Raw genomic sequence first — 15,036 nt, 5'->3', positions numbered from 1 at the left:
CTAAACTAAACTATCGTTGATGAATTGCTGGAGGTTCAGGAGTCAAAAAATTAACTCAAAGTGGATCATAGTTCGGGCCGGGGATTTAGCTCAGTGGTTCCACAGCCTGCCTTGCAGGTACAAGGACCTGAGTTCAATCCCTCATACCAAAAAAAAAAAAAAAAAAAAGAGGATCATAGTCCTAACTGTGAAATGTAGGCCAGGCATGGTGGTACACACCTGTAATCTTAGCACTTAGGAGGCTGAGGCAGGAGGAGCTCCATGAGTTCAAGGCCAGCCAGGGCTACATAGTGACTTCAAGGCCAATCTGAACAATATAGTGGGACCCTGTTTCAAAAAAGCGGGGGTGGGGATTTAGCTCAGCTGTTCAGTGGCCTGCATTGCAAGCGCAAGGACCAGAGTTCAATCCCTGGTACCAACCCCCCGCCAAAAGTAAAATGCTAAATTATAAAATCCCTAGAAAACAGCACAGGAGAAAGCCTAGATGACCTTGAGATTGGTGATAACTTTTTAGATATGACACCAAAGCACAATCCATGAAAGCAGGAATCAATAAGCTGCATTTCATAAAATAAAAAATTTCTGCTGTGTCAAAGACACTGTCAAATCAATGAAGTGACAATCCATAAATGGGCAGAAAATAATTTGCAAAAGGCATAGCCAATAAATGACTGTTATCCAAAATATACAAAGAACTCTCAAAACTCAGCAGTAAGAAAACAACCCAATTCAAAAATGGATCGAAAACCTTAACTGATACCTTACCAAACAAGATATTTAGATGGTGAATAAGCACGTCATCAGAGATGACTCTCTGTATCCCACGTCATCAGAGAAACGTGAATTAAAATAGCAATGAGATTTTACTACATACATAGTAGAATACCAAAATCCATAATACTAACACCAAATGCCAGTGAGGACAAGGAGCAAAAGGAACTTTCATTCATTGCTGCTAAAAGGCAAAATGGCAAGGCCACTTTGGTTTTTGTTTTGTTTTGTCGTTTGAGGCAGGGTCTCATTGTGTAGCTCAGGCTGGCCTCAAGCTCCCAACCCTCCTGCCTCAGCCTGCCGAGTGCTGGGATTTACTGGTGTGTATCATCACATCTGACTGGTAAGGCTACTCTGGAACAAAGATAGTGGTTTCTTACAAAGTTATATATAACCCTTTCTACAAGAGCCAGCAACTGTACTCCTCAGAATTTACCAGAGGGAGCGGATATCCACACAAACCCTGCACAGGGATGTTTTACAGCAGCTGTATTCAGTCATCAAAACTTAGAAGCAGCGGGCGGGGGATGTAGCTCAGTGGTGCAGCCGCCTGCCTCGCAAATGCAAGGTCCCTGGTTCGATCCCCGTACAAAAACAACAACGACAACAAAAACAAACTTAGAAGCAACCAAGATACCCAAGTAGGCTGCACTGATAAATAAACCATGGTCCATCCGGACAATGGAACATTCCTGAATGCTAAAGATAAAGAGCTATCAAGCCATGAAAGACTAAGAGAACCTTGAATGCATATCACTAAGTGAAAGAAACCACGCTGAAGAAGCTACACCATATTATTCCAATTCTATGACATTCTAGGAAAGGGAAAAGTATGGAGATGTTGAAAAGATCAGAGGTGGCCAGGCTTGGGAGTAGGGAGTGGAAGCAGGCAGCACCCCGAGGAGTTTCAGGGACCCTGCGCCCGCTGTCTCAAGCTGGTCCGAACTCATAGAAGGCCCGATACCAAGAGCCAATGCGCGGATAAATCCCAGGTGTAGGTGAAGTGTGTGACTGTAGCCTCAGCGAGTGTAACAACAGGGCTGTGCAATGTTGGCGGGATGGAGGCATGAGCGACAACTGGCCTTTCCACTCAGTTTTGTTGTGAATGTTAAATTTCTCTTTTTAAAAAATGGTGTTAATTTTTAAAACCTTTGAAACTTCCATTATGCAGATATGCTTGCAAATGAATGGACACACACACACACACACACACACACACCCGCCCAAGCACTGTAACACCTTGAAAATGGAGGGGCCCTTCCTTCCCGGAAGCCTCGGCTCCGCTCCAGAGCCCGTAACTCACCAAGCTGTTGGCCATCGAGTTGGAACTCGGGTCCATCTCAGCAATCCTCTGGTTCACCTGCAGAATGGATCCGTGGACGCACGCTGGGAGGGGGCAGCTAAGGAAGGGTCAACCACGACATCTCTCCACTTCATTGTTTTGTCTGTAAGCATTCACGGTGCTGAGGATTGAACCCAAGCTGAGTGGGGGCTTAGACCCGGCTGCAGCATTCTTCACCTTTGTGTGTGTGTGGGGGGGGTGTCTTTAAAAGGGTCTGGTTCTATACTACAGGCTGGGCTCACACTCGAGATCCTCCTGCCTCGGCCCCCCAAAGGCTGGCATTACAGGAATACACACCACACCTGGCTACACTTCATCTCGTTCTAAGGGAGCTGCTTAGAAATTGTAAATGAAAGTTGACGACATTGTAGACACCTTGGAAAATATAAAAAGGAAAAAAAGAACCACTTTGCTAAAAACTGTTATAGGATCTGGAGAAATTTCCTTCTGATATCTTTTTTTTTAATTTTAAAAACTTTTTTACACTGAAAGACACATTGGCATTAATCCCACTCAAACATCAAACACACTTATCCCATCATTCTTGCCGCTTGCTTTTTTAAAAATTGTATTAGTACACACTTGTGGTACACAGTGATCACATTTATCGTGAACACTTGGTTCATGCTGGTGACGCATCTTAATTGTTTTCGAATTCCCTCTTCCTCTCCTCTATACCCCTGTGATGTAACCATAACCTCAGAAGATGTTTATTTTCCTCCTCTGACTTCCACCATTATTGGAAGCGTTTTCTCTATGTCTAAATAATCAATAATTATTTGCAGTATGTTGTACTAGTCTATTTGATGGATGTACCTTCATACACTCAGCTACCCCTTGCTTAGAGAACATTTAAGCTGCTCACAACTTCCTGCAACTCTACACAATACTCAGCTATGCAGGGTCATGTAGAGAGCTGTCTCATATTTTGGAATACTTTTTTCTTTTACATAATATTTTATTAGTACATGTTTGCAGCACATGCGGTTTATGATCATCTTGGGAAGTGGGTACGTGTATATAATACAGCTTGTTTCTTTTTTTTTTTAATCCCTTTCCCTCCCCCTCCCCTCCTTCCTCCTCCAATTCCCCGGTACCAGTTATCATTCTTATTGATATTAGTAATCTTAGCTCATGTTATGGCACATGATGTTTACATTCATGGAGGTCATTGTGTTCCTGTACGTGGCATATCTTTATTCTACTTATTTCCCCCCCTTCCCTCCTCTTCTCTCCTCCACCTTGTTCTCCGAGACTCCTTCCCTATTGCAAAAGATCTGTCCTTGTCCCCCTCTATGTATCCTTTATTATTTTCTTTGTACTTTGCCTTTAAGAGAGATTTTCAGGGGAGGAATGGCTAGGTCAAAGGATATTGTGACCTTGTTCACCACCGTTAAAATATGCTCCTTTCCATGCCCCTCTGGATGCCCTCTTGACGTCCACATTTCCTTCTGTCTGAGCCTCGGCTGGTTTAGGATACAGCCTTCCGAAAGCCACATAATCCCATCTCTCCTCATGCCTTTCACAGAGAGTGGGATTCACTCTTCCTTCCATTAGCCTCAAGTGGCCTCGCCAAGCAGAGGACACTTGAAAAATGAGGACACCAAGAAGGGACATGACAAGTCAGAGAAAGAGAAATGCATCTGTGAGGCTGAGAGGAGCGCAGGATTAAGCAGCAAGAGGGGGCATCAGCAACGGGCCTAGCAAAGCGAGACCCTGAAGCAGACTCAGACAGGATCACGCCTCACTGCATCTCAAGAAGGGTTTCAGACAGGCGAGGAAGGCGAGGGGCAGAGCAGTCCACACTCTTTGCCTGGTGGCAGCGTGACTTGATGGTGTGGTGGGAACAGTCCTGGGTAATTTATAACCTGAGACGGCTGTTTGTTGGATGGGCTGGCAAGGGCTCTAGAGATGGGGTTCTGGGATTCTGGGGTGCGATTCAGGAGGGAGATGAGGATCAGTGAAGACGGGACCAGGAAGGCAGATTCTGGAAGACCCTGGATGGTTACTGGAAGGGGCAGAGACAGGGCCCGGGCAGAAGGGCTGGCAGGGAGAAGTGAGGTCAACCAGAGTGAAGACAGAAAGCTGAGTCCCAAACTCACTTCTACCTTATTTTTTCAGCAAATACATCCTGGGCTTCTTCCTTTTGACTCTTTCTGTTTATATCAGCAACAAAAGAAGTCAGGCTGAGAATGTAGCTTAGTGATAGAGAACTTGACTTGCCAAGCATGTGTGAGGCCCAGGGTTTCATCCCTAGTGCCACAAAAATGAAATAAAGCAAACAAAAACAACTCAAACCAATCCTTGGCAGTCGCACATTCTTTTAAAGGATAGGTTTGAGTGTTTGGAAGAAAATTAATGAGTGTATATAGAGTGCCCTAGTGAGTAGCTCGTACCATAGATGTAAACGCAAATTCAGCCTCTGAGCCCTGACTCAGTCAGGTGCATCTGGTGTGGTTTTCAGCACTGCCCCAGGAAGGATACTGGATAGACGGTCCTCTAAAGTCTTCCTCATAGCGCATTCTGTTGCTTTTTGTACACTGAGGGAGACCGCCCGCTGCTCAGCTACTGGTATCACTGGTAAGGCGGAGGCGTTGATGATGTCCATCTGCTTGTTGCAATTCATCATTCGATTTTGTGTAAACTGGCAAAAAAAAAATGTTCCCATGTTTAAAAGTCCCTCATTTCCCCCACCAGTCTTTTTCTTTGTTCAGTCAACCTCCTGGAAATCACAATGACATAGAGATGATTTAGAAAACACAAGAGGAAGCAAGACCAACAAGGTCACCTGCTAACCAGGGCTGATGGCCCAACGTATGACCCAGGCCTCCGTGGGGAAGAAGGGCTTTTGTCTGGAAGCCCATTCAAGGAACTGGTATTTGTTTCTTCAACATGTGGCACCCACAATTAAGAAGTATTGGAGTTTTAAAAATAAAAAGACTAGAGGACTGAAAAACCCAGGCTTCTAGACTACCAAGCCAGCCAGTTTCCAAACTAGAAGTGAAATCAAGACTTTGCCACTCTGATCCTTAGCTGCAAAAGCAGGAGATTTGGAGTAGATGACCCCAAGTCTCTGCCAGGTCTCAGATGTGATGATTCTAGGTTACAGGGCCCAGCTCCTCAGCACAAAACTCCCAGTCTACCTGGGGCTTTCCGCTCCCTCTCAGGAAACTGGTCCCATCCCTTCCCTTCCTCCCTAGCTCTAGAACACTCTGGCCTGACTGCTCTCCTAGGTCTTTGCTTAGTGGCCAAGGGTCCAACACTAGCATTTCTTGGTCCCCATATCCAGAGCCAGCGTTATCGGCCCATTTGTACAAAAGCCAAAGCTTAGATCCTATCCTTAAGCAATTTATACATAATGGAAGGACAGAGAGAAAAAAAGATCAAGTTTGGTGGAAAAGTTAACCCAGGTGGCCTCTCACGGCTCTCCCTTCCCTTGTCCCCTGGCTCAGGCTTTGTCTCCGCCCCTTCACCCCAGCCACGCATCCCATATACCTGACACAGTGAATGTCCTCCTGGTCCCTGACAGTGTTACGCATCTATTCCTTTGATCATGGTCTTCTGTCTACTGGACTCAGCCCAGGTGAAATATCTTTTGGAAAAACCCCTTGAATTATTCCAGACCATTATCACTCTGCCTCCTCCACAAAGCCCACAGCTCTACTTTCATCTCTTGATTATAGCACTTAAAATATTGAACCGGAATAACTGTTTCTACATCTTTCTCCACTCGGCAATTTACTCCTTGAGGAGTTCATTTAATATTTTATTTATTTTGGCCTCACTGCTTTTGAGTCCAAAGTCTGCTGGATTACAGGAAAAGCTAGCCCAGGCCCAACACCATCTCCTGTCTCCTGCTCCTATCCTTCAGCCGTGTATAAGCAAAGGGGAGATGGGTAGGAGGAGGCAGGTGCATTTTAGGGCTTCTCATTTTCCTCCCACTCGTTCCCCAGAATGACTAGAAAACTACATGTTCTCTGAGAAGCCAGGCTTAGGTGACTCTGTCAAAAAGCCTCCTGACTCAGCTTAACATTATTACTCATGCTTAATGGGAGGCTTGAAGAGCATGCTTTTTAAGAGAAATGTTTAAAATACATACCCTGTTCTCTGATGAATTTTTCATCAGTGAAGCCTGATAAGTTTTTACTTGGATAGAAGCAGGAAGAAAGCTGGCTTCACTGACTAGCTACACTACAGCAAGCACTGTGTTATATCCTGGGACTGAGCCGGAAACCTTGTACCCTCAGGGAACAGATTCCAGCAGCAGAGATTTCAGTGTCCCTTGATGAAGGCCGGCATATCCTAGCATGTGAAAACATTGCTGGCTGTGGAGTCAGGAACATTTCTGTTCGCCTTCCTCTTCAGGTCCACCCCCCACCAGAGTTCCAACTCATGAGCTTTCCCTTGGGAAGCAGGCGCAGCACCACTGGACTAAATCCCCGCCCCTCCCCTTCAGTCTTTCAATGGCTGTTTACTGAATACTCCCCACAAGCCTGCAATGTGCTCTTCCTGGGGACAGGATGGTGAGATAAACCAGATTTGATCACTATTCTAATAATAGTGCTTACATCTACTGGGAAAGGCTTGTAAAAATCAAATAAACACATAAGTAATTATAAATTCTAATTCATGAAAAATAATTATGAATTATAATAATGAATGATACCTGTCCCTACTGTTTCACGGGGAGGTGTGTGGTGCTATGAGATGGAACACTAGTGTAGTTTAATGCATTGGGAGCGGGGTGCCACAGCACTAAAGGAAGAGTAGGAGTAGGGAACATCTTACAAGCGGAAGGCAGCAAAGCTGGAGAGGTGCAAAGAAGCTAGACTTATGCTGCCCATCGCAGAAGCCACTAGATACATGTGACAAGTGACCCCTTGAATTGGTTAGCGTGACTGAAATTAAATTTTATTTTACTTAATTTACATTTTAAAGCCGAAGCAGTATAACATTTAAAATACCGATTGATTTGAAAAGAGAATACTGAATTATGGGTGTGTGGAGTAAAATAAAACATTCAAATTAATTGTACTCGTTTTGTTTTAACTTAGAAATATAACTCCTAGAAATTTCAGATTACGGGGTCTGCTTTACGTTTCTGTTGAACAGTGCTGGGCTAGACAGTGCAGACTTTGTTGTGCCCTGATCGCGATATCCCCAAAGACCACCAAGGAGTCGAATTCGATGTAACTACATGAGGAGTTTATTGCAGGCTCGAGCCCTGCAAACTCGAGCCTGGGCCCCCGTACCTCACTGAACAAGCGGATCAGAGATGAGAGCCCCGACTCACTTTCAGAGCATGATTATATAGGGTTGGGGAGGCTTGAAACTCGTTCTCCTTTTTATTGATGCTATTTTAAACTTTCTATTGCTATTGGATATTGCCGGGGTACTTACGGGAATAGGAGGCTGGAAGCGGGAAATAACCAATGCTCACGAGGAGGGGCAAGTTCAGCAGGGTCATTACGTTCTTTTTCCAAAGAACATCCTATATGATTAAACAATTAGGCAAACTCTCTATGCTTAGCATAGCATGGGGTTTTCTTACTTAACTTGTAGGTTCACCCTTAGGTCAGAAGAAGAGGAACAGAAAAACAGGGAGGAGGTTGTTATACAGAATGGAATTTCGGCAGCTCTCTGCCCAGAAAGTTTTCTGGGCAAAGGGCAAAGAGGGAGCCCACCTCGATCAGAAAACTTCGTTCCTACAACTTTGGATCTAGGACATGGAATTCTCCCCTCTTTAATGCAGTACTGGTGTAGCTGGAGGAGAATCCTGTCCCTCATCGCACAGATAACTTAGTATATACCCGGTACAGCCAGTAAATATCTCTTAAATGACCCAAGTTTCTTAGTTTACCAAATGGCGCCAAAAATACACGCTGTTAGGATAGTAGGAGATCTAAGGTTGATTCTCGAGTTCTCTGCCCCTGGCTTACTGGGCGATTTTGAAGTGGTTCTGGGGCCTCAGTTTCCCTTGTTTGTAGAAGCGAAAAGTGTCAGGGCATGGGTTGGGGACAGACCTGCCCAGAACCTGTTCACTGTCGGAATGGGGTCACCGTCCTGTCCGTTTGCCCTACCTGAAAGCATCGGCAGAATCCGACGAATTTGTGGACGGTAGCGCCACGGGTCCCTCAGGGGACTCACAAAGTCCTGGATGGGCACCCGGCACCTGCTGCCCCACATGCACCAGGAAGGGGTGACCTTTGCTTTGTGAGTGGGGCGGGGGCAGAAGAGGAGTCGGGGAAAAGCCCATTTTGCTACTGTGATCGTGTCTGTGTGTGTTCTGTAGGCAACGCCGGGTGTGGTCACTAGTTTCACTTTTCCTACAACAATGGAACCTTTGCCAGCCGCCACTGTTCTTTAGACGCCGTTACCAAGGTGACGGCCGCGGAGGGCTAGGGGACCAGATCAACCTGTCTGGGGACAGGTTGGGGGGAGAGTGACCTCTCGTCTCATCCTCTAACAAGAAGATATAAATGACTTTCATAAGACACTTTCTTTGTACAATTTTTTAGTATACTGGAGAGAGCCCGCAGGCGCCTCTGGTGCTTCCCAGTGGGCTTGCGTTGGCCTCTCACCGACACCGACACCCCCTTTCCTGATGGTACAGTCCGAGGCGGGGTCGCGCATGCGCACGACGAGCAGGTAACGGCAAGCTGCTGGGCCAAGTTGCTAGGGGTCCTTCTGGGTCCTTGCTGGCATCCAGGGATTGACTTTGATCCTGGCTTCTGGGACGCGACAGGTATGACCCTGAGCCTGGCTGGCAACGAAGCCTGGGATCATCCGATTCGGGTGGGACGCCCGGGCTTCCCCTGGAGAGGATCTTTGGGGGTTACCCCAGGCCGTCTCCGCCTTGCCCCAAGTGTTTCCTTCTGTGTGAACTGGGATAGGAGTTGACCACCCCCCAAATAGGATAGAGGGTGATTAAGTAAGATCATGCGTGTGAATGTGTGTACACACCGTTACCTGAATGCGTGAGGAGCCCTGGTGGCCCTTGTACCCGTGAGACGTATACCTGATTGGCTCTTAACTCTTTGGGGAACGCGTTTCCCCTTGATAATATGAGGAAAGTCAAAGATTCCTCCCTTACCTTCTTGTCAGAATTGATGAATAAATTTTATGGCCTGTTGCAGACTAAAGCTTTAGATCATGATCAACAACTAGTATCATGATCTATAAGGAGGAACACGCTTGACCCTACTTCTCAGGGTCGCCGTGAGGACCAAATGCCACAACGTCTTAGGAGCACTAAAACACTCTAACAACTTGTGAACTGGATGCTGTTATTATTCCTGATCACGAACAAAGATGTCAGGATGCGGGGGATACATGTAGGAGTGCCCTGAGTGACCAGCAGATTGATGGTTGAGTCAGGTGCTCAGCCTTCACTTTCTCTTTCCCAAGGAGTTTGACTAGAAAGACATCACCTTGGGCCAGGGGGACAGCTTGTATCTCGGCCTGAGTATTGCCCGAGGACCCCAGGTCTCAGGATCTCAGCCCAAGGTGTTTATGAATTGTTAGATATAACTTAAAAAGTGGCTAGTCCAGACATTCCTTCCCTTCATCTGTAAGTTATGTGTCACTTAATGGTAGGGGCACCTTCTAAGAATGCCTTGGGGTCGGGGTGGAGGGAGAATTTCATTAGCTGTACAAATGTTATATGGTATACTTACGTAAGTCTAACTGTATTGCCTAGAACACATAGGAGAATGTGTGTGTGTGTGTGTGTTGGCCTATTGCTCCTAGGGTCACAGTGAACAAAAATTCATGAAATTAAATCAAGCATAAGAGAAAAGAATGCATTCAATAGATGTAAATTTGAGACATCTGAGGAGAGTGTCATGCTGTTTTACCCTAAATGTTTTTTATAAGTAGGAGTATACTAATGATAAAAGTATAGTATAATAAATATGCAAACCAGTAACATGGTCTTTTATTATAAGTATTATGTGCTATACATAGTTGTATGTACTATACTCTTATAGGCCATGCTGTACATTTCTTTATGCCTCTTCACCATAAACATGTGGGCTGTGCTTTTTGCTACAACTGCATGGCCACGAAGTCAGTAAATGACAGGAATTTTTCAGCTCCATCATAATCTACAGGACTACTGTTGTGTAGGTGGTCTTTCATGACTGAAACTTTTCATGTGATGCTCAGTGGTTGGCAGTTCTTAATCTAATGGTTATGAGAATTAGTGAGGCCACGCATGAGAAGCCCCAGTTAAAACTCCAAGAAACTGAGTAACTCTACTGAGGTTTAGCAATTAGCTGAGGTCCAGAGCTAGGCCTGAACCCTTGTCTGTCTTATCTGGGTGATGGTCTTAGGCACAGTCGTCTTGGTGCAGTTGGGAAAATTTGCAAGAACCACTTGTCTTACTTTTCCTTCTTCTCCAGATGCTTGGAGGGCCAGGGACTGCCTTTTAACTATTTTTTGTTTGTTTTCTTCATAACTGATAACATGAATATATTATCATTGTAATAATCCATTAAACCCAGAAGCACATTTCTTTAATATGATTTTATATTATATTGTATCAGATGGAATTGCCAAATTGGACCATTTTTTAACCTATAAAATAGCAGTTTCATCCAAGGAAGTCAGCTATTCACCTTCCCAGGTTTAACCACATAGCACACTATGAATGTTCCCGTTTGTCATCTTATATGGGATTGTATTATATACATTGTTCTGCAGCTTGCTTTCTTATGTTCAAACGTGCTTATGGAGGTTTTCTGGTCAGTCCATATACAACTGTCTCACTATCTGTAATTGCTGTTTACTAATCCAGTATAAGAATGTGCCATAATACATTTGGCTATAACCCTTTGTAGACATTTTGGAGTATTTCTTATTTTTCAAAAAATAGAACACATTTGTGCATATACAAGTCTTTCTGGGGTTTGAGTCTGTTGCAAGATCCTACCCCTTCAGTTTTTTGGAGGTGAGAAGTTTTTGCCTACTTGGCCCAGCCCTAGGCTCTTTGACACTGGCCTAGAGTATTTTTTAAAATCCTTAGGCAATCTCAGTCTTGGTATACCAGGAAGAACAACTGATTAGCACAATTATGTTACCTTGGCTAAGGTAGTACAATCAGCAATAGCCATGTTATCAAACAGCCTAGAAAATGACAAACTGTGGTAACTATTAATTTGCCACCTTTAACCATATGAACTAGATTTGTGGTTATATAACAAAATCTAAAATGAACCAGGAAATTGTTTGAAATGAACAAGCCCTCAATATGGTTATTTTAAAAATATATATATGGTGATTTTACCCTTCAGGAGAAGATTTAAAAGGGGTTAGAGAGGACAAATAGAGAAATAGAAGAGGAAGTGATTAGAAGCAAGGTTGGAGGGCAAAGGAAGATCATACAAACTTTAGGAAACTGGTAAAAAAAAGAGATGGGAAAGAGAGAAGGAAGTAATAAAATGAGAACAGAACAAAGCAACAACAACACAAAAACTAGAAACTGTTCACACTCATGTAAAAACAATAACAAACAATCAAGAAAAAACAAAACAAGAACAAAAACCAGAAAAGGGGGCGGGGAGAAAGAAGAAAAAAATTTAAAAGTCCAATTCAAGATGTGTCTCTGCTGTCACTGGTAGACAACTTTGGCAGACAGAGTTGATTAATCCCAGGGAGCCAGCTGTAGCTTTATGGTGGGGTCGTGGATAATGCCAGAAAGTCTGTACTTTTAGTTCCACTGAAGCTCAGGCTGATTTCTGGCTATGAGACTAGAACCAGATTTGTTGAGCCTGCAACAGCCTGTGTGCCTCCTGCCTTCTTGAACCTGGCACCCTCACTGTGACACTGGGAGCCACTAGATGGAGCTGACCAATAACTGTTTTGAGTTCTGAGCTCAATTGGCCCCTCTCCAAAATGGCTACTGGCCAATCACCCTCTACTGGGTGATGTCTGAACCTGAATAACTCAACAGCCACTGCAGTCCACTGCATCCACTACTCTGCTCCACTAGTGGGTTTTTCCATGGAGGCCTCTGTGGTCACCAGTAGTCAACGTGCATCTGCAAGTTCAACCTGCCCTTCCCACACTGTGAGTCTGGACTAGGAGAAAGTGCCACCTGCCATCTTCCTCCTTTTTGCTGAAGTCTCTTTCTTTGCTCTCTCCATGGACTTTAATTCTCATTTCAGATCTTTCTTGGATCCTGGGAACCCACTTTCCTCCTCCTTCTTCTCTTCATGCTGCTATATTCCAGTGGCAGGACATCAAATCTCAGAAAGGCTCTTTCTCTGCTGCTCACCACTCCACCATCTTCTGTACAAGTCTTTCTGGAGGACAAAATTTTAGAAATAGATTTGTTACCCAAAAAGTATGAACATTGTTGGATGTGGTGGCTCATGCTGTAATCTTAGCACTTGGGATGACGAGAGTGAAGGATCGCCAGGAGTTTGAGGCAAGCATTGGCTACATAGTGAGACATTATTTCAAACAAACAAAAAGTATACACATTAAAAATATTGTTAGTTGCTGGGCGTAGTGGTGTACCCAGTAATCGCAGCACTGAAGAGGCTGAGGCAGGAGGATTACTGAGAGTTCAAGGCTAGCCTGGGATATGTAGTGAGTTCAGGGCCAGCCTGAACTACAAAGCAAGACCCTGTTTCAAAAAGCAAAAGAATTTTTAAAAAAATTGTTAGGCTTTGCATAATTGTCCTTGAAAGAATTATCATAATTTATATTTCTGCTGATAATAAATTGCCTTTTTCTTCACACCTTCACCAACATTGGATATTTATTCACTTTTTTTTAACCAATATGATAGATGAAAGTGCTTCTTTTAAAATGTACCTCCTACCAGGCGTGGTGGTACACACCTGTGATTCCAGCACTCCCAGCACTCAGGAAGCTGAAGCAGAAGGATCACTGGGAGTTCAAGGCCAGACTGGGCTACATAGTGAAGTCAACCAGCCTGAACTACATAGTGAGACCCTGCCTCAAAAAAGTTAAAACACAAACAAAAAAAGATGTACCTCCCAAGTTATTAATACGAGGATAATTTGATACATACCTTTAGCCAACCATGACTATCTACCAGACATCACCCAGTAGAGGGTGATTGGCCAGTAGCCATTTTGGAGAGGGGCCAATTGAGCTCAGAACTCAAAACAGTTATTGGTCAGCTCCATCTAGTGGCTCCCAGTGTCACAGTGAGGGTGCCAGGTTCAAGAAGGCAGGAGGCACACAGGCTGTTGCAGGCTCAACAAATCTGGTGCCAAAGCATGGCACCGGTGCCATTGTCAGCCCTCCCCTTTCCTTGATGACATATGGACCAGGTGGGAAGCACTGTTACCAATCTGAGAGTGGGCACAAGGATAGCTGTGTGTCTTTAAAGTAGAGGACAGCCGGACGTGGTGACTCACACCTGTAATCCCAGCACTCAGAAGGCTGAGGCAAGAGGATCACCAAGAGCTTGAGGCCAGCCAGGGCTACATGAGTTTTCATGATTTGAGAACAGCTTCAGGTCACTGACCTTTTGACCTTTCCTAACCCCACACTAAGAAGCATTGGCCTTTCCCACAGCAAGCAAGATGCCTCTCTTTGGGAATATCTTCAGTCCGAAGAAGACACCTCCCCGGAAGTCGGCTTCCCTGTCTAACCTGCAGACCGTGAGTGTGGAGCAGGGCAGCCTGGCACTGCAGGGCTCGGTGCCTGGTGCTCAGCAACAGCGGGGGCCTTCAGATGAATTGTCCTAGGGGAGCATCCTCTGTTTATTTATTTAGGTGTCAGGGATTGAACTCGGAACCTTGCACTTGCGAGGTAGGCAGCGGCACCACTGAGCCAAATCCCCAACCCAGAAGGGCATCCTCTTAATTCATTGATTGCTGTTGCTAAAAGACAGTCTTTAACTCCTATTTGGGGACTATTGTCAGAGTTTGTCAGAGTTTGGGGACTATTGTCAGTCAAGAGATAAAGGAGACAGTCAATCTTGTTACAGTTTTTGGTCCCAAACAATATTATCCAATTTGACTTTCATTTCATTCCCAAGACTTGGGTGGGAACTAATTTTAGTCATGTTTAAGAATCAAATTCACCTGGGCCACATAGTGAGTTCCAGCTCAGTTTCAACTACACAGTGAGACCCTGTCTCCAAAAAAAAAAGAATCAAATTCATTGTCAAAAGACAATGACTTGGCACCATTAGTGGCATTCAAAAGGGTAATGCGGTTTCTGAGGATGTTTGGAAGCCATAACGATAGCATTGAGATAAATGATAACTTCCCCCTTGAATGTATAAGCTCTGACTTTCAAAGGTTATATGACCTTTTCTGGGTGTGGTGGCGCACACCTGTAATTCCAGTGCTTGGGAAGCTGAGAGCAGGATCACTGTGAGTTTGAGGCCAGCCTAGTACATAGTGACTTCAAGGATAGCCTGACCTACATTGTGAGTCCCTGTCACAAAACAAAAAACAAAACCAAACATTATATGGGGGCATAGCTCAGTGGTAGAGAACTTACCTAGCAATGTGGGGTGCTAGGTTTGATCTCAGTGCCACATAACGTGTGTGCATGCACACATACACACGCACACACACACACACACACACACACACTAATTTTTATTTTTTTGGTACCAAGGATTGAACTCAGTACATGTGCTTGCCAGGCAGGTGTGGTGCCCCTGAGCTAATCCCCGGCCCAACACACATAATTTTAAAATTATATATCACAAAGACAGGCCACATGGAAATCAGTTTCCATTCCCAGCTATGCGGTGTCTCTCCTCATCTCCAGCACACAGATACACAATGACCCTATGTACCAGTGGTGGTGGGCCTGTGGAATGTGTGCCACAGTGGGCTGTTTGTATCACTGAAAGCTCTGAAAGGTTCACCATCTCTACTATATACTGTCACCCTCCTTTTCTGCTGGTCTTTTTTTTTTTTTTTTTT

The 15,036-nt window shown here is 44.7% G+C and overlaps 2 protein-coding genes across 3 annotated transcripts in view; one reads left to right on the top strand and one right to left on the bottom strand.

The window, feature by feature from the left end:
* Fam227a (family with sequence similarity 227 member A) overlaps positions 1-6,238 on the bottom strand; it is a 51,073-nt gene extending 44,835 nt beyond the window's left edge. Inside the window, exons 1-3 of the mRNA XM_019205952.2 lie at positions 6,213-6,238; positions 4,598-4,757; positions 2,075-2,157 (exon numbers count right to left, since the gene is read on the bottom strand). Of these exons, the coding sequence (XP_019061497.2) occupies positions 2,075-2,157; positions 4,598-4,757; positions 6,213-6,236 (267 nt within the window). The 5' untranslated portion in view covers positions 6,237-6,238. The remainder of the gene's footprint in view (positions 1-2,074; positions 2,158-4,597; positions 4,758-6,212) is intronic.
* A 2,481-nt stretch (positions 6,239-8,719) lies between these two features.
* Cby1 (chibby family member 1, beta catenin antagonist) overlaps positions 8,720-15,036 on the top strand; it is a 12,019-nt gene continuing 5,702 nt past the window's right edge. Inside the window, exons 1-2 of one of the 2 annotated variants that reach the window (XR_004518129.1) lie at positions 8,720-8,858; positions 13,667-13,752. Coding sequence is in view for 1 of the 2 variants with exons in the window: in XM_010612864.3 (XP_010611166.1) it covers positions 13,675-13,752 (78 nt within the window). In the remaining variant the exon portion in view is untranslated. The remainder of the gene's footprint in view (positions 8,859-13,666; positions 13,753-15,036) is intronic. The other variant, XM_010612864.3, reaches the window with a different exon arrangement.

The sequence above is a fragment of the Fukomys damarensis genome, unplaced genomic scaffold (genome assembly GCF_012274545.1).
Source record: "Fukomys damarensis isolate Sample0158 unplaced genomic scaffold, DMR_v1.0_HiC HiC_scaffold_19, whole genome shotgun sequence".
Classification (NCBI taxonomy): Eukaryota; Metazoa; Chordata; class Mammalia; order Rodentia; family Bathyergidae; genus Fukomys; species Fukomys damarensis.
Note: the sequence above shows the minus strand (reverse complement) of the source record. Positions and strands in the feature narration are given on the sequence as shown.